Below are 19,845 nucleotides of genomic sequence, written 5' to 3' on the forward strand. Positions count from 1 at the left end.
GCTGCCAATATTGAGCAAGCTCTGCACTGGTGGTGACACGATCCTGTAGCTGACTCCTCAGGAGGAGACGGTCCTGGCGCCTGCTGGACACTCTGGGACGTCCTGAAGCCTTCTTCGCTGCAGTTGAACCTCTCTCCTTGAAGTTCTTGATGATCCGGTAAATGGTTCTTTCAGGTGCAATATTCTTTGCAGCAATTTCCTTGGATGTGAGACCATTTTGATGCAACGCGATGATGGCTGCACGTATTTCTTTAGAGGTAACCATTGCTAATAAGAACACAATGATTGGAAGCACTTCTTCCCTCCTTTTATAGCAATCAGTCTGCTCTTATAATCCAATCAGAATCATAGAGGGACTAGAACTCGTTCACACATTCCCAGGTGCTGTTGATATGATTAGTGAAATTATCGATCCGTACCAGATTCACGATTTGTACTGCGCATGTGCGAAAACTCAAGTTTGCTGTCACTTCCTGTCATCGCCAACGTTTTTACGACAGTCTGCTCTACAGGGACGACTTTACTGTCACGGTTTGTACTGCTCGATTTATAGAGACGTGATGGAGAGTGACAGATATAAATATGGATTGTTTTGTGTTTTATGTACAAATTTAAGAATGTCTCTTAAAAGGAGCAATTCCTGACAATCCCACTGAGCGTCGGAAGGTGAAATACCATCACGAAGTTTCGTCTACGAAATTTACCATCAAAGTTAACTCTTAAGTACCGAGAGATTGTATAATGAACAAAGAGAACTGACTGTCTGGGACAACTAGGGTCATCTTAGTTGTTCTCGCTCTCGCTCTCTCTCTCTCTCTCTCTCTCTCTCTCTCTCTCTCTCTCTCTCTCTCTCTCTCTCTTTCTATACTAAATCCTCTCTCTCTCTCTCTGTCTCGATATTTTGTTTAAAATAGCAAGCTACATTAACTGTACTTTTTCAGCTCCCGTATCTGGGTATTAATATACAAGTGACTATAATGTAGTTTAATCTGTCAGATATCAGATAGTAATATCATCTTTTTATTTTTACTTTTAACTTCAACTTTATCCGACTTTTTCTTTTTTGTTCTTAAAACAGACGAGAGACTCTTCTGTATCGCCCCCCAGTAGGCAGTACATGCGGCTAGTTGTCCTGTCAGAGGAAGAGAAGAGGTCTATTCTTACGGAGTGCCACAATAACCCTGGGACTGGCAATCACAGTGGTGTCAGAAGCACTCAAAACAGGGTTATTGCTGGCTACTATTGGCTACAATTATCCAGAATGTGAAAGAATGTGTAATGTACTTAGAGGTAGTACTTTTACTTCTACTTTTTCCAGTTTTTTTTCTTTACAAGTATCTATACTTAAGAATGTGACTATTTTTGCCACCTCTGATTGTTAGATACCTCCTTAGATGTTGTATTTATTGTCATCACTAACATGTATCAACTGGCAATTTTGTTTACACATTTTATTCAAAACATTTTTTTAGGTCAGTTCTTGTCACCACTGCCAGTTGAATGACCCCATCAAGACTGTTGTGCCAGTTTTGCATTCCATTAAGGTACTGCTTACAATGATTTAGCATACTGATGAGACTAACAAGCTAGTCTCAAGCTTATGTACTGTTTTACTAGCGTTTGGCTGATGCTAATTTTGTGCCATGCAGGTATATAATCTTGGGAGGTGCTTGGTTTGGATTTGATTGGACCACAGCCAGAAACAGTATGCACCAGCAAATATGTCCTTCCTACGAAAGACCTGTATACCATGGGTGATTGCAGAACCCATGCAATCTAAGACAGCAGCTGAGGTGACTGCAATAATAACCACAAAGTTGTTCTTGTTCGGCATGGTTAGGAAAATCATTACAGACCAAGGGAAGGAGTTTGTCAACAAGGTGAAATTTTGTAAAGGTTTAATTATGTTTTTTCCCCTACTCTAGTCTCAACATATGTTGTTGCCTACAATTACTCTAGTCTTGCAAATTTAACTGATTATCCCTCTACAGCTCAACACCAGCATATTCAGTAAGCTGAAAATCAAACTATGTTGATTTTCCTATGTGATCAGTACTCCACTAGATACAGTCCCTACTTCCTCCTCTTCCATTGACATGCACATCTGTGTGTGTGTGTGTGCTCATAGTGTCAGTATCACTTTAGCATTCTCTGCCTCAGTAGATGGCATCACCAGGAAAATAATTGACGACAGAGGTGTCTCAGTGTGACCTACATAAACTGGGGCTGGTGACTCTCCTGTCAGAGATGGGATAACCTATGCTTAGCCTCTCTAGTTAGAGAAGCAATTTAATTTTCATGTGAAGCCATGCTCCCTCTCTCTTTGTTACATAGTAATTAATAAATCTTGTTCCTTATTGTTCTACCTTGGCCTGACTCAGACTCCATTGATCTGTTGGTTTCAAAAATAAATCCCATCAAGAGACCAGAGAATTCTGTATTTGTTTTCATTGAGATTTAATTTTTGGGTACTGTTCTTTTTTTGTAGGTTCTTCGCAACATGGAGAGAGCACAGAGCATGCAACAAAAGTAATTCCAAAATCACAAGTATGACCGAGTATATTCAGTTCAGGCCGGTGATGATGTTTTGCTCTCACGGGACCCCAAGAAACGACAGACAGGAGGCACATTTACAAGTCAGCACCAAGGACCATATACTGTGGCCAGCATCTCTTCCAAAGGGTTAGCCACTATTGTGAAAGGTTCAACTTGCCAGAGTGTCAGTGTGTCAAGACTGAGGACATACTAAAGATTGAAAAGTAAGAGTGTTTGATAAACTCTGTATAAAACAGTTTACAGTTAAATGCTAGATTCATAAAAATTTTATATTTCTTTGTAATTCCTGTTGTTAGTAATTGTCACATATTTGTTGGATCAGATGGACCAACTGAGAGGATGTTTCTCCAGGACCACTGTTGCTCAACATTGAATTGGGCCCTATTCAAGATGAACTGGTAAGCATTCTGTCTATTTAGTGACACTTTGCATATTTAAATCATAACCATTACTTATTCATGTCAAAACCAAGGTAAATTTTGCCTTACATGAGAAGACTTCTGGAGCCTGGGTTTAAGCCGGTGCATGGAATCTAATGTGTGTTTGTTTAGTGTCTTAGTTTACTGCATAAAAAAAAAAAAAAATTCCCAGATAATGCATCATTTTACACATGGCAGTTTTCACAGGGATGTAATTGTTCTGAATTGTTCTAATTTTGATGCATGCATGTTTAATAGCTTATAATGTTTTTCCATAAGGGAAAACATTTTCACATTGTTCACAGTGATCACTCTATGTTGTTGCCACCTGGAAAGAATGTCCACCAGTGGAACCAGTGCATTGTTTGCCTATAAGTTTATTTTTTTATATTTATTTATTTTGCTATCATATACTCATCAATATAGAAAGAACTCTATTGGAAACAGGCACAGAAGTATATGTTTTTTGTGCATGCATATTATTTTGTCCCAGTACTGTTAGGAAAATGTGTGGTCCAAGAATGTCATACTATTTCCAGCTTGGAGCAGGCAGCCAGATTAAGATGATCACTATCTGCTCTGTATTGAGTTTCTTTTTATAATCTTTCTAGCTGTAATATTTAAAAATTCAACAGGTAGGGTTAGTGAGTTCTATTTTCGTGGATATACCCATTGCAGGTTACGTTGGTAGCTTTGAGGGAGATACTTTTTCTTGATTCTCTTCACCTTGATGGTTTTGGTGATGAGATGTACAGAACCATATTTAGGTTGAGACTAGAGATAATTAATTTACTGGCCTTGTTCCAGGCATGTTATTTGGTTACAATTTCCAAAAGGAGCCTCGTCCTCATGCTTCATGTTCGTATAAGAGCCTCGTTCTCAGGCTTCATGTTCGTATAAGAGCCTCGTTCTCAGGCTTCATGTTCGTATAAGAGCCTCATCCTCATGCTTCATGTTCGTATAAGAGCCTCATCCTCATGCTTCATGTTCGTATAAGAGCCTCATCCTCATGCTTCATGTTCGTATAAGAGCCTCATCCTCATGCTTCATGTTCGTATAAGAGCCTCGTCCTCATGCTTCATGTTTGTATAAGAGCCTCGTTCTCAGGCTTCATGTTCGTATAAGAGCCTCATCCTCATGCTTCATGTTCGTATAAGAGCCTCATCCTCATGCTTCATGTTCGTATAAGAGCCTCATCCTCATGCTTCATGTTCGTATAAGAGCCTCATCCTCATGCTTCATGTTCGTATAAGAGCCTCATCCTCATGCTTCATGTTCGTATAAGAGCCTCATCCTCATGCTTCATGTTCGTATAAGAGCCTCGTCCTCATGCTTCATGTTCGTATAAGAGCCTCGTTCTCAGGCTTCATGTTCGTATAAGAGCCTCATCCTCATGCTTCATGTTCGTATAAGAGCCTCATCCTCATGCTTCATGTTCGTATAAGAGCCTCGTTCTCAGGCTTCATGTTCGTATAAGAGCCTCGTTCTCAGGCTTCATGTTCGTATAAGAGCCTCGTTCTCAGGCTTCATGTTCGTATAAGAGCCTCGTTCTCAGGCTTCATGTTCGTATAAGAGCCTCGTTCTCAGGCTTCATGTTCGTATAAGAGCCTCGTCCTCATGCTTCATGTTCGTATAAGAGCCTCGTCCTCATGCTTCATGTTCATATAAGAGCCTCGTTCTCAGGCTTCATGTTCGTATAAGAGCCTCATCCTCATGCTTCATGTTCGTATAAGAGCCTCATCCTCATGCTTCATGTTCATATAAGAGCCTCGTTCTCAGGCTTCATGTTCGTATAAGAGCCTCGTTCTCAGGCTTCATGTTCGTATAAGAGCCTCGTTCTCAGGCTTCATGTTCGTATAAGAGCCTCGTTCTCAGGCTTCATGTTCGTATAAGAGCCTCGTTCTCAGGCTTCATGTTCGTATAAGAGCCTCGTCCTCAGGCTTCATGTTCGCATAAGAGCCTCGTCCTCAGGCTTCATGTTCGTATAAGAGCCTCGTCCTCAGGCTTCATGTTCGCATAAGAGCCTCGTCCTCAGGCTTCATGTTCGTTAAAGAGCCTCGTCCTCAGGCTTCATGTTCGTATAAGAGCCTCGTTCTCAGGCTTCATGTTCGTATAAGAGCCTCGTTCTCAGGCTTCATGTTCGTATAAGAGCCTCGTTCTCAGGCTTCATGTTCGTATAAGAGCCTCGTCCTCAGGCTTCATGTTCGCATAAGAGCCTCGTTCTCAGGCTTCATGTTCGTATAAGAGCCTCGTCCTCAGGCTTCATGTTCGCATAAGAGCCTCGTCCTCAGGCTTCATGTTCGTATAAGAGCCTCGTTCTCAGGCTTCATGTTCGTATAAGAGCCTCGTTCTCAGGCTTCATGTTCGAATAAGAGCCTCGTTCTCAGGCTTCATGTTCGTATAAGAGCCTCGTTCTCAGGCTTAATGTTCGTATAAGAGCCTCGTCCTCAGGCTTCATGTTCGCATAAGAGCCTCGTCCTCAGGCTTCATGTTCGTATAAGAGCCTTGTTCTCAGGCTTCATGTTCGTATAAGAGCCTTGTTCTCAGGCTTCATGTTCGAATAAGAGCCTCGTTCTCAGGCTTCATGTTCGTATAAGAGCCTCGTTCTCAGGCTTAATGTTCGTATAAGAGCCTCGTCCTCAGGCTTCATGTTCTCATAAGAGCCTCGTCCTCAGGCTTCATGTTCGTTAAAGAGCCTCGTCCTCAGGCTTCATGTTCTCATAAGAGCCTCGTTCTCAGGCTTCATGTTCGTATAAGAGCCTCGTTCTCAGGCTTCATGTTCTCATAAGAGCCTCGTCCTCAGGCTTCATGTTCTCATAAGAGCCTCGTCCTCAGGCTTCATGTTCTCATAAGAGCCTCGTTCTCAGGCTTCATGTTCTCATAAGAGCTCATAAGAGCCTCGTTCTCAGGCTTCATGTTCGTATAAGAGCCTCGTCCTCAGGCTTCATGTTCATTAAAGAGCCTCGTCCTCAGGCTTCATGTTCTCATAAGAGCCTCGTCCTCAGGCTTCATGTTCTCATAAGAGCCTCGTTCTCAGACTTCATGTTCTCATAAGAGCTCATAAGAGCCTCGTTCTCAGGCTTCATGTTCTCATAAGAGCCTCGTTCTCAGGCTTCATGTTCGTTAAAGAGCCTCGTCCTCAGGCTTCATGTTCTCATAAGAGCCTCGTTCTCAGGCTTCATGTTCATTAAAGAGCCTCGTCCTCAGGCTTCATGTTCTCATAAGAGCCTCGTCCTCAGGCTTCATGTTCTCATAAGAGCCTCGTTCTCAGGCTTCATGTTCTCATAAAAGCCTCGTTCTCAGGCTTCATGTTCTCATAAGAGCTCATAAGAGCCTCGTTCTCAGGCTTCATGTTCATATAAGAGCCTCGTTCTCAGGCTTCATGTTCGTATAAGAGCCTCGTCCTCAGGCTTCATGTTCGTATAAGAGCCTCGTTCTCAGGCTTCATGTTCGTTAAAGAGCCTCGTCCTCAGGCTTCATGTTCGTTAAAGAGCCTCGTCCTCAGGCTTCATGTTCGCATAAGAGCCTCGTTCTCAGACTACAGAACTGATAATTTAATTAGACATGTATTTTGTGTTTTCTTTGGAATGCCAGACACGTTGCAACCTTCATTGATCCAGGACTGAAAAAACAGGAAGAGACCTTGCGGTATGTTTTAAATTATGGATTTGTGTAAAGCTAATTTAAGTATGTATGTGTACATGTTTAAACAAGGTAGCAGTTGTTTTAAAACTAACTGTGGATGCACTTATCCTTTTCCAGTTTTTCCTCAACAGTGTACAGGGGATTCCTGTGGTGTCTACATGCTGATGGTAAGAATGTTTTATTTGTTAAAGCTATTAGATAATAAAATCAAAGTCTTACAGTGTTCTTTGTATTTCACATATGCTCTTAGCACCTGTACGTCTTGTCAATTATCATTCACAGAGGTAAGCTGTATTTTCACACATGTATGCCATCAAACTACTGGTAGATGTCATATTTATTTATTTTTAATTTTGTGTGTGTGTTTTTAGGATGAGCTGCCATTGATTCACCAGTGGTGGTGCATTCAGCTGATGGAGAGGTTTTGCCTAGAAGGGTATGACAGACTCTACAGATAACATTTCAGTATCTTGGTTGTATTAAGTCACTGTTGGCAAAGTGATACTAGAAAGGTGTTAGTGACACTAGACATATTCAAAGTGATACTAGACATATTTTCCAAAGGCATGGATAGAGATTTGCATACTGGACAGAAGAAGCATCCCAACTCCTTCAGGGAACCCTTGAGCCTATCTTTAGGGTGTCAAAATCCACCACCACAAAACTGTCGCCCAGCAGAAGAGTTGTGATTGAAGAGGACACTGATAAGGTAAATGATTTTAGTGGTCATACATCAAGCAGTTGCATGCATGCTGGATAAATTGTTTAATTAGTTTATGGGCCATTAAATATATATAATATTTTTACTTCACCAGTTGCAACAGCCAACCATTGTGAGAAATCTTCATACAGCATGGTAATGGATACACAATCACAGAGACTTATTCAATGAGGATGTGAGAGAGCCTGCTTTTCTGCAGATGAACAGTGATGAACAACAAAATGCCCTCAGGAAGGTCCTGGGGTTGAATTCTCAAATGCAAAGGATGACTTTCAAGAGGACATGGAAACATTTTTAAGTCATACTGTGTTGATGAACAAGGCATGAAGGTCAATGCTATGTTCCTCAATTGCAGTAGACGAATGAGGGAGGAAGGGAGGGAATAAATGAAGGATGGAAGGAATTAATTATTTTATGAATGAATAAATACTTGAATAAATAACTTTATCCTGTGTGTTTCTTAAATGCAGACATTTGTTTAAGTATGCTGAAATAAGTAGAACAGATAAGTAGAACATATCTTTAAAAAATGAAATATTAAATGTAAAGAAACAAACACACACTTATATATACATCTGTATTTCCCAAATGGGGTCTAACAAATGTAAAATATTTTACCATTTATTTTATTTTATCGATTTCATTTGTGCCACATATTAACCTTGAAATATTTTACCAAAAAAGTGTATTTATATCAAGAGAATCTTTGGCTCCAAATGTTATAAAAATGTTGTACTAATTGGAGGTGATTTTAATTTGGCAACTGGCTGGATAGATATCCTTCTAGTTATTCTAATCACCATTTTAATAACATTATTCAGGAGTTCTGCAGGACAAATTCCCTTAAAGATATTTGGAGAGTGAAGCATCCTAATCTTAGTCCGTTTTCATGGGTCAGGCCTAATGGATCCACGGGTAATCACAGATGCATTTTTTGGCATATTTCTGACGGATACGCTGAAGATGTCACTGATGTTTCCATGTTGATTAATTGACTGACAAACAAAATATTTTTATCAAACCAATTCTGAAATAAGAAATAGATTTTTTCTTATATAAAATATTAGAGTAATTCAAAATGTTGTGATGAAGTTGAAACCACTGATCATTTATTTTTTCATTGTATGTATGTAGAGGCTTTATGGCTTGACAATCATGAGTGGCTTTTCCCAAAGGTTCCTCTTCTTTCAGGTTTCTCTCATAAGGACATTGTCTTTGGACTTGTTATGAACAGATACAAAGATGATTTTCTGGTTAATGACATTCTTATTTGTGGAAAATTTTATATACACAAATCTAAATATTTGAAAGTTAAACCCAGGTTTTCTGCATTTCACAATGCATTTCTTTCTTACACAAAGGCCCTGCAAATGATGAAAAGTAAATATGCACAAAAACCTTTTGAAATAATTGAAGAATAGGCTATGATTTAAAAAAACAAACCCTAGCCTTTTTTTTTTTTTCTGTAATGCAATTTTGCACCTGATTTCATTATTATATTGCAATGATATATGATTGTTGCCATGCTGTTTGTATATGCTATAGTTCAATAAAAATAAAAAAAAAGATTTAATATGGACAGAAAGAATGCAGACGCATTTTTGCACATGCGCAGTACAAATCGTGTTTCCGGTACGGATCGAATAGTGACAATGTTAGCTGGTCATTTTGTGCCAGGGCCAAAAAAACAGTGAAATTTGGGTTTTTGTGATGAAGTTCATTTTTTTGGCCAATGAAGATTTTTGCAATGATTTAAAATGCATCTGATCACTCACACAATATTCTAGAAACAACGTGAATCAACGCCACAACAACTGAAGCAGAAAACTTTGCTAAACTCAAAATGTATATCACTGCCAATACTTTTGGCCACGGCTGTATATATATATATATGTGTGTGTGTGTGTGTGTGTGTGTGTGTGTGTGTGTGTGTGTGTGTGTTGTTAAAGAGAACACAAAACTGAAACAGAAATGGGTCTTGAGTCGTTTGTCAATAAAATAAAGGGTCTTGAGGATATTCAGTCAGGCATAGTATGAGGAAGACAGCTGAGTGAAGGACCCTACGCACGCACGCACGTACACACACGTGTTTTTCTACAGCCATGGCGGACATGCAGATGAAGATTCTCCGCAAGAAAATACAGAAAAGAAATGATAAAAACAAACAACGTAAATTGCTCAAAGAACAGAGGCAAGAAGACAACGATGAAGGTGCTTTATTAGTTACTTAAATGTATGTGATGTACACGTAACACATTAAGTCATTCCAGCAGCATGTGGATTAGTGCATATTAGTTTGGACTTGCATTATATTGTTTAATCCAGCACAAAAGGTCGTAAAAAGTAGTCTTAATGCTGTCGGTGTGTTTATAATCACAAGAGCGACTTAATAAATAGTGGTCAAATTCAGATCTCAAATGTGTAACACACACACACACACACACACACACACACACACACACACACACACACACACACACACACACACACACAAAAACGCTATGCCCTTATTTTATACGGATATAATATTTCTGTTTGATATTATTTGAGTCCAAATCTTGGTTTCCTTGCTGATCTAAAAGAGGTTTAACGAAATGATCAAACGCAGCTGGACTATTTAGTAATTGCCATATAACAAATCTTTAAAACAACGCATCGATTTACTTCTCGTGTTGTGTGTATAGGATGCTCTTTCATTATGAAATTGAAATGTTAAAGGTTGACCCAAAAACGAAAATTCACTCATCTTTTCTCCCTTTCATGCCATCCCAGATTTGTATGACTTTCTATGTTCTGCTGAACACAAAGATTTTTAGACGAATATCTCCGCTCTGCAGGTCCTCACAATGCAAGCGAATGGTGGCCAGACCTTTACTTTCACTTTTAGAATTTGAGATGTAGATTTATAGTAATTAAAAAAGGATTTAAATTTGTATCTGTTTCTCACCCACACTTTTTGTATTGCATATGAAAACATATATTTAACCACTGGAGTCATATGGATTACTTTTATGCTGCCTTTGTGTGATGTTTGGAGCTTGAAAGGTCTGGTCACCATTCACTTGCAATACAGAATTAAAAATATTCTTCTAAATATCTTTGTGTTCTACCAAAGAATGTCAATGTCACATCTGGGAGAATTTTCATTTTCAGGTGAAATAGGCATTTTAATAAGTGTGTTTTTGATCTAGTAGAGCCGAATTTTGTGCTGAAAGAGTCTGAAGTGACCAGTGATGCTGCTCAGAAAGTCACTGAAGAGAACAAAACCTCACAGAAAATCAAGAAGATGAAGAAAAGAAAATTGGATGGTACTGGAGACACGACATCCAGTGAGTGTGTATACTCTGAATATTGCAGTGGATGTTGTAAAATGAGAAGCTAGTTTCATTGAACATATAATAATTTTATATAGTGCTTTTTTTTTTTTTTTTTTTAATAAAGTTCCCATTAATTGAAAGATATTGCCAATTTTTATATTATTGCTAAGTAGTCATTCTCCCAACAGCCTTGTCAATATTTAATTTGCTTTTCAAATGTTATTAGTACCTGAGTAAATATTTTGTTAAATATAATAGTTATACACCATTTTAATTTGGCCATTTTTGTGTACATCTTATTTGCTGTTATGAAGTTGTATTATACATATATTGGCCTCTCTAGATAGAAGTATCCACTTTTTAATTGAAAACCCAAATTGATTGACCACTTCAAATGATATATTTATTAGTTTTGCATATGTGGACCTGCTCTCTTAGGTGTGAAAAAGGTCAAGAAGCTGGGTGAAGATGAAACAGCAACATCAGAGGGAGACGAGGAGCAACAAAATCACAAAAAACAGGAGGAAAAGGAATGCGGAGAGGCTGTGAAGTTGCTAGAGAATGGAAATGTAGAAAAAGAGGGATCAGCAGAGGAGGAGGAGGAGGAGGAGGAGGAGGAGGAGGAAGATGATGTTGGACTTCCATCTGGACTGACAGGTAATCATTGCACAATCTGTAATTTTACTAAAACCTCTGTGAGTATATGTGTGATCTTATTTGTCACCAGTGTGTTGATGTTGTCTTACTGGTGTCAGGTGCATTTGAGGACAGGTCTTTTGCATCTTTGGAAGAGGTGGTAAGTGAGAATACACTGAAGGGAGTGAAGGAAATGGGCTTTGACACCATGACTGAGATCCAGCACAAGACCATACGCCCTCTGCTGGAAGGGAGGTGAGTCTGTTGAGAGCAAGGTTTACATTCACTATGATATAAACATCCTATTTGTGTTTTCATTGTATTGATGTTTGAGGTTTTTGTTTGTACTTGTCCAACAGAGATGTGTTGGCTGCAGCTAAAACAGGAAGTGGCAAAACTCTGGCTTTCCTGATTCCCTCCATTGAGCTCATCTACAAACTCAAATTCATGCCCAGGAATGGTGAGTGCACACACTGAACACAATTGCATACTCTTGAAATAATCTGTGCAATTTATTGTCTGATTTAAGTATGAATTGCTTCATTTGTGCAGTTTTTTTATTTATTATAATTTTTATCCTATTTTCTTCCAATTTGGAATGCCCAATTTACACTACTTAGTAGGTCCTTGTGGTGGCACGGTTACTCACCTCAATACGGGTGGTGAAGGACAAGTCTCAGTTGCCTCCACTTCATTTTATCACCTGGCTCGTTGTGCATGACACCGTGGAGACTCAGCATGTGGAGGCTCATGCTGCTCTCAGTGATCCACGCACAACTTACCATGCACCTCATTGAGAGAGAGAACAACTAATCGAGACCAGGAGGAGATTACCCCATGTGACTCTACCCTCCCTAGCAACCGGGCCAATTTAGATGCTTAGGAGACCTGGCTGGAGTCACTCCGCACACCCTGGATTCGAACTCACGACTCCAGGGGTTGTAGTCAGCATCAGTACTCAATGAGCTAATCACATTCATCTGTCTGAATCACAGACTGAACCAGTACTTGATTACTTAATAACTCGCTGAACCGCAGTGCTGGCCACTTTTGCAAAAACAAAATCCTTTTGTAAATACTGCATTGGTTTGGCCCAAGGCTGTCATAATTATGAAATCAGAGTTCATTTTGAGTGCTCAATAGTCCAATAACATTGCAAAAATGCACAGTCCATGGCATTTCTATATTCGCTTAATTTCCTCTTTTGAATAGTAAAATGTGATTGCAATTTTAAGTGCACAATTATCGTGATTAGCTCAAATAATCGGATTTAGATGATTATAATATAATCGCGACAGCCCTACTTTAGCCTCAGAGCAGTGATGTTGTTTTGTCTGCCTCTCAGGAACTGGAGTGATCATTCTGTCTCCTACTCGTGAGTTGGCCATGCAAACATATGGCGTGCTGAAGGAGCTGATTACTCATCACGTGCACACTTACGGCCTCATCATGGGCGGCAGCAATCGCTCAGCCGAAGCACAGAAACTTGCTAATGGAGTCAATATCCTCGTTGCCACACCTGGCAGACTTCTTGATCACCTGCAGGTAAAGCGTCTCACATTTAACAGTTTTGCCACATGGGTCTGTGCAGTATGTTTGACTTAACTGACCTTTCTGTTCCCCAGAACACACCCGGATTCATGTTTAAAAACCTTCAGTGTCTGATCATTGATGAGGCTGACAGGATTCTAGAGGTGGGCTTCGAGGAGGAGCTCAAGCAGATCATCAAACTACTGCCGAGTAAGAACCAGTTTTATCACTCTGTTATCACTGCCTTAAACATTAATGCCACATTGACATGAATTGTAAAAATAGTAGTAAAAAAAGTTTTCTAGAAGTGACAGTTGGGCTTGTATATTCATCATAATACATTTGTGATGATTTTGCCGGTAATATAAAATTAAGCTATATTGTGAATATCTCAATACTGGGTTCAAGACAAGTTGGCATAATATTGATTACCACAAAAATATATTTGACTTGCCCCTCCGTTTCTTTAAAAAAAAAAAAAAAAGCTCAAATATGGGTTCCAGTGAGGCACTTGCAATGGAACTGAACGAGGCCAATCTGTAAATGTTAAAATACTTACTATTATAAAAGTATAGGCTCAAAAAGTAAAGAATATGCTTAACATGATTTAGTGTGATAAAATAAATTTGTGTAAATTTATAGCCAATTTACAACTTTGTTTCCATGGTGATGTAATGTCAACAAACACTAATGTTGATTTTTAAACAATTTCACAGCTCAAATAATAAACTCATCAAAAAAAGAAACGTCCTCTCACTTTCAACTGCTTTTGTTTTCATCAAACTTAACATGTGTAAATATTTGTATGAACATAAAGATTCAACAACTAAGACATAAACTGAACAAGTTTCACTGACATGAGACTAATAGAAATTGAATAATGTGTCCCTGAACAAATGGGGGTCAAAAGATAAAGTAATAGTCAGTATCTGGTGTGACCACCAGCTGCATTAAGTACTGCAGTGCACCTCCTCCTCATGGACTGCATCAGATTTGCCAGTTCTTGCTGTGAGATGTTACCCCACTTTTCCACCAAGCCACTTGCAAATTTCTGGGGAGAATGGCCCTAGCCCTCACTCTCCGATCCAACAGGTCCCAGACGCGCTCAATGGGATTGAGATCCGGGCTCTTCGCTGGCCATGGCAGAACACTGACATTCCTGTCTTGCAGGAAATCACTCACAGAACGAGCAGTATGGCTGGTGGCATTGTCATGCTGGAGGGTCATGTCAGGATGAACCTGCAGGAATGGTACCACATGAGGGAGGAGGATGTTTTCCCTGTAACGCACAGCATTGAGATCGCCTTCAATGACAACAAGCTCAGTCTGATGATGCTGTGACACACCGCCCCAGACCATGACGGACTCTCCACCTTCAAAGTAATAAGGTGTCATGCACAACAAACTCCTACAGAGTACAGGCCTCGGTGTAACACCCATTCCTTGGACAATAAACACGAGTCCGACCATCACCCCTGGTGAGACAAAACCGCGACTCGTCAGCGAAGAGGACTTTTTGCCAATCCTGTCTGGTCCAGCGAAGGTGGGTTTGTGCCCATAGGTGACGTTTTTGCCTGTGATGTCTGGTAAGGACCTGCCTTACAACAATCCTACAAGCCCTCAGTCCAGCCTGACTCCGCCTATTGCGGACAGTCTGAGGACTGATGGAGGGATTGTACGTTCCTGGTGTAACTCGGGCAGTTGTTGTTGCCGCCATCCTGTACCGCCGGTGTGATATTCGGATGTACCGATCCTGTGCAGGTGTTGATACGTGTGGTCTGACACTGTGAGGATGATCAGCTGTCCTTCATGTCTCCCTGTAGTGCTGTTGGGTGTCTCTCAGTACAGACATTGCAATTAATTGCCCTGGCTACATCTGCAGTCCTCATGCCTCCATGCAGCATGCCTAAGGCACGTTCACACAAATGAGCAGGGACCTTGGGCATCTTTCTTTTGGGGTTTTTCAGAGTCAGTAGAAAGGTCTCTTTAGTGTCCTAAGTTTTTATAACAGTGACCTTATTTGCCTACCGTCTGTGAGCTGTTAGTGTCTTAATGTCCGTTCCACAGGTCCATGTTCATTAATTGTTTATGGTTCATTGAACAAGCATGGAAAACCTTGTTTAAACCCTTTACAACAAATTATCTTTTAAATACAGTGTCCTGAAAATTGGACATTTCTTTTTTGCTGAGTTTACATGTGTTTTTTTTTTTTATTATAAACGTAATATTTTTGCCTTTTTAAACCCTCAATTTTACTGATCTCATCTTCTCCATATTCATTTTCAGAAAAAAGGCAAACCATGTTGTTTTCCGCAACGCAGACACGTAAAGTGGAGGATCTTGCGCGAATATCCCTCAAGAAAGAGCCCCTGTATGTGGGGGTGGATGACAACAAAGACACAGCCACTGTGGAAGGACTTGAGCAGGTAAACCACTCACCTGTCCCACACCTCTCTCAGAGCCAGACAGTAATGATCTGGTCATGTCTTGTAAAGTGATTTTTGACTTTAAGGATAAACATGTTTGGTGTTTTGCAAATTTTAGGGTTATGTTGTATGCCCATCTGAGAAGCGGTTCCTGCTACTCTTTACGTTTCTGAAGAAGAACCGAAAGAAGAAGCTGATGGTGTTCTTTTCGTCCTGCATGTCTGTGAAGTATCACTATGAGCTACTTAACTACATTGATCTGCCTGTCATGGCCATTCACGTGAGTCACCTGCTGAAACGCATGGACTGAGAGGTGCCGTTTGTGCAGTGTTGTGATGAATGTTTTATTTTGATGATCTCTCAGGGGAAGCAGAAACAGACGAAGAGAACCACAACGTTTTTCCAGTTCTGTAACGCAGACTCTGGAATTCTCCTCTGTACTGACGTGGCTGCCAGAGGTCTTGATATCCCAGAGGTGGACTGGATTGTTCAGTATGACCCTCCTGATGATCCAAAGGTACTGCAGCTGATTCATTTCTAAGTCAATACCCCGGTATATTTACTGCAGAGTTCTTCACTTCAAGCCAAAAAGAAGTTTGAAACAGCTGGATCGCGATATACTGTTTTCATAACCGATTTGACGTAAACAACATTGCAAAATGTCAAATACACACTGCCCTTTCAGTGTTTTGGCAAACTAAATGCTCCAGGTGAAGTTAAAATAAATAGGACAGAATTATATTACTGTTGTACAAAACAAATATAATCATCATTATAATAATAATTCAGTATTATAATAAAACTTTTATTGTATTATCGGCTCCAAAAATTTGCTAAGTAAAAATTGACTTATATTTATGTAAAGTTGTTTGAAAGTGTGTGTGTGTAGAATGTTTTTATATAATATTATTTATATTAATATTCATAGGTGAATACTATTATGGTTTTAATTGTTGTTGATGAATGATTATCTGGTTACCATTGTGCAAAAAGACAAAAATAATCTGGTTATTAAAAATCAATATTGGTCGATCTCTAGTTTAGAAGAGCATTTAAATATGTGGACACACAAGACTACATGTAAAACCTTAAAAACCAAAAAATTAAATTCTCTCATTATTTACTCACCCTCATGCCATCCCAGATGTGTATGACTTTCATCTGCATAACACATTTTTAGAAAAATCTCAGCTCTGTAGGTCCTCACAATGCAAGTGATTGGCAGCATATAAGTAATCCATCAAACTCCAGTTGTTTTATTCCATTATCTTCTAAAGCGATCTAGTCGGTTTTGGTTGAGAACAGACCAAAATGTACAACCAGTTTTTACCATAAACCTTGAAATCTGCAGTCGTCTTGATTTCAATCTTGATTACACTTTCTATAGCACCATCTAGCATTCTGCACATGCATAAAGCACTAGGAAGTGTAATAGAGCTTGTAATAATGATCGTGCCTAGAGAATGCAATGGCAAAATGTACAATGAAAAAGGAGTTACATTTTGGTCTGTTCTAGGGATGGGCACCAGAACACATGATTTAAACCACTGGAGTCATATGGATTAAATATATGCTGCCTTTGTGTTTTATAGAACATCAAAGTTCTGGTCACCATTCACTTGCATTGTATAGACATACAGATCTGAGATACTTTTCAAAATATCTTTGTGTTCTGCAGCAGAAAGTAAGTCATACACATCTGGGATGGCATGAGGGTGAGGAATGATAAGAGAATTGTAAATTTTGGGTGAACTATTTTTTAATGTGACATTAAAATTAGTTATCAATGCCTCATTCTAGGAGTAGAAGTCACATGTGATCATTAAAAAAAGCTTCTTTTTTTTTAGCCATTTGATGATTATTCCAGTAATATATATGCAGTAGGTAATGTGTAATTTGACATGTTTACGTTCTGCATTCATGTTGCTAACAAATGTGTTGCTGTGGACCAGTGGCAGTAAGATGTTTAGCAGCCGGTACAAAGTTTTCCTGAAAGTCACAAACCACCGAAACAAATGAAAAAACACCTTCGTTTTGGCTAGATTTTGTTCGAAATGACATCACACCTGTTCATTCTATGATTTTGTATGAAGTTTACAGAGGCCTACACATTGGTTTTGTTTCAGATGTTTATCCCTGTATACTCGTAGTCCTACAGGGCAATGTGCGTGTGTGAAATTAAATTTTTATATATATATATATATATATATATATATATATATGGATTTTCTGATTATATTTTAGGAGTACATCCACCGTGTTGGGCGAACAGCTCGCGGTATTAACGGCAGAGGACACGCCCTCCTGATCCTGAGACCAGAGGAGCTCGGCTTCTTGCGATTCCTCAAACAGGCCAAAGTATGACAGTATTACTGTTACCATTTTAAACTGGCCTGTGCATGTGTAGTAATAATATACTAGAGTCATTAAACAAATTAAGCTCAAATGATACTCATGTCTGACAGTGTTGATAACCCAGGAAATACATTCTGGACATATTTTCAGAATTGTGTGTATTTTAACATTTGTTTTGGTCTAGTTCCTTGCCTCATTTACTTCCATAAGTGCATTTACTGTATTGCATAAATAACTGAGAATTATTTTAGAATCTGTCCATAGAGCATAAATTATATTGGACCCAGAACATTTCTTTAAGTGTGTTAGAATGTGTGCAAATTTAAAGATGGTCTCTGAATAAAGGACTTTTTATTCTCTTTCACTTCCCTCATATAGGTTCCCTTGAGTGAGTTTGAGTTCTCCTGGAGTAAAATATCTGATATTCAATCTCAGGTGAGACTTCAGGTTCTCAGTTCTTACAGTGCAATTTAAATCTCCAGTTGAGATTCAGTAGATCTTAGACTCATCAGAACAGAAGATCAGTGTGTTGTCATGGCTGTGGTGGGGATTGAGATTGACTTTCCTCTCTTGCAGTTGGAGAAGCTGATAGAGAAGAACTACTACCTACACAAATCTGCTCAGGAGGCCTACAAATCCTATGTCAGGGCCTACGACTCTCATTCCCTCAAACAGATCTATAACGTAGAGACACTCAACCTCCCCAAGGTGGCCATGTCCTTCGGATTTAAAGTGCCGCCCTTTGTGGACCTCAGTATCCTTTCAGTGCTGTATTGTTACAGTGAATCATCTTCCATGTGGCACAAGTTACTAAATAGTTTATTGTTCTCCTGTTCCAATGTATTTTCCAAACGCAAGAGAATTTCAAGTTGCACAGTTTTTCATATTACTAGTAAAGGCTGGATTATATGGATAAAAAATGTAAACATAACTCTATTTTTCAGCTTTTTAAAAGTATTTAATATACTTCTGAGGTATGTTTTTGCTCCAAAATGGCTTAAAAGGGTGATTGTTTTTTACCATCATTAATTCGAACTAACAGCCTTTGTAACCAAATAGGTGCAATGTATAATTCAAGATCACTATGAAAAATATTAGTCATATCATTTTCAAGTGCAACAATAGGACACATTAACAAACAGCAAGATTTACCTGCATGTATTTTTAAATGATTAATTTATTAAAATCATTGTGTTGAATTTGTTTATTGTCGCATACCATTTCAACTGATTCACAGAAATGAGTAACTGACACCGACCGATTTAAAGAATCAAGCTTTGCAATGTAATTTTAGCTATTCATGTTTAAATTAAGACATCATTAAAACATTTGTCTCGATGCTTGTTAATCACTCTTTATGGCCAAAGAAAGCCCATTAAAATATAAGTAATAATGCCTGATCCTACTAAAAAAAAAATTATTCTTAAATTGTTGTGATGGATTGGCAATACAAAGCCTTCATATTGTTTTTTTATTATAATTGTTTCTAGAGTCCTCTGGCAGTAGTGTGTATTCCTTAACTTGCTCTCTCTCAGATGTTCACAGCAGTAAAGGGGTGAAGATGCAAAAGAGAGGCGGCGGTGGAGGCTTTGGCTACCAGAAATCTAAGAACGTCTACAAGGCCAAGATCTTCAAACATGTCAACAAAGGGAAGGGAGATGGCAGACAGTTCTCACGCTGAGAATAAGATCTATTTTTCTTGATGCACCACTTCAGATCTATGTGGAATAACAATCAGACTACACAACTCTAATGTTGTCTGCATTCCATGTCTATAGAAAACTGTTTGCAAAGGCCATTATATTGCTATATAATAGTTTATACTGAAATTCTTGTCACTTGTCCAACTAATATTCAAATATGGAAACTTCAACTTTTTTGTAAAAGCTAGGGATGAGCGAGCTGTTTGACGATATTGAATTTATTTCCATTTATGCATTTGCTCTGAGATTGTGATTTTAACCTCAGTAAAATGTTAAGTCTTGATTGCTAACTGTGTTTTATAAAATTAACAGAAGGATATTTTATACCAAGATATTTTCAGCCATGAGAAATGTCATGAAAATTGAGTGGGTTTGCAAACAAACTGTTGAACTGATTTATGGAAATAAATTGAACTTCTCATTCTCTCTATAGAGGCATTCTGACTAGGGTTATGTTATTACAATGTCTCTGTTGTAGAGTTTTCATGCTCACAATTCTCAGATTTTTGGACAATTTAGGCACTGGAGAATTAATTA

The 19,845-nt window shown here is 38.9% G+C and overlaps 1 protein-coding gene and 1 long non-coding RNA gene across 9 annotated transcripts; both read left to right on the forward strand.

Annotated features, from left to right (window-relative positions):
• The first annotated feature begins 475 nt into the window (after positions 1–475).
• Positions 476–7,769, forward strand: LOC127654937 (uncharacterized). Of its 8 annotated transcripts, none has more exons than XR_007971978.1 (10): positions 476–531; positions 1,079–1,290; positions 1,473–1,544; positions 1,650–1,793; positions 2,489–2,759; positions 2,879–6,623; positions 6,738–6,787; positions 6,871–6,904; positions 6,992–7,329; positions 7,436–7,769. It is a non-coding gene; the product is annotated as an uncharacterized LOC127654937 (long non-coding RNA). The 8 variants fall into 8 exon arrangements; XR_007971979.1 differs by having other exon boundaries at positions 521–666; XR_007971982.1 differs by lacking the exon at positions 476–531 and having other exon boundaries at positions 687–1,290; positions 6,992–7,056; positions 7,185–7,329.
• A 1,657-nt stretch (positions 7,770–9,426) lies between these two features.
• Positions 9,427–19,738, forward strand: LOC127654927 (ATP-dependent RNA helicase DDX18-like). Its single transcript, XM_052142490.1, has 14 exons — positions 9,427–9,552; positions 10,536–10,670; positions 11,097–11,315; positions 11,414–11,549; positions 11,654–11,754; positions 12,640–12,839; positions 12,920–13,034; positions 15,111–15,250; positions 15,369–15,530; positions 15,615–15,767; positions 17,495–17,608; positions 17,984–18,040; positions 18,182–18,359; positions 19,141–19,738. The coding sequence occupies exons 1-14, from the start codon at positions 9,444–9,446 to the stop codon at positions 19,284–19,286; spliced, it is 1,965 nt and encodes a 654-aa protein (XP_051998450.1). The 5' UTR covers positions 9,427–9,443; the 3' UTR covers positions 19,287–19,738.
• Positions 19,739–19,845: the final 107 nt, after the last annotated feature.

This window comes from Xyrauchen texanus, chromosome 14 (genome assembly GCF_025860055.1).
Source record: "Xyrauchen texanus isolate HMW12.3.18 chromosome 14, RBS_HiC_50CHRs, whole genome shotgun sequence".
Taxonomy (NCBI): domain Eukaryota; kingdom Metazoa; phylum Chordata; class Actinopteri; order Cypriniformes; family Catostomidae; genus Xyrauchen; species Xyrauchen texanus.

Coding starts and splice junctions, on each gene's coding strand:
- LOC127654927 (XM_052142490.1), top strand. CDS start 9,444: ATGGCGGACATGCAGATGAAGATTCTCCGCAAGAAAATACAGAAAAGA. Junction 11,316..11,413: donor ACTTCCATCTGGACTGACAG/GTAATCATTGCA, acceptor TACTGGTGTCAG/GTGCATTTGAGGACAGGTCT. Junction 18,041..18,181: donor TATCTGATATTCAATCTCAG/GTGAGACTTCAG, acceptor CCTCTCTTGCAG/TTGGAGAAGCTGATAGAGAA.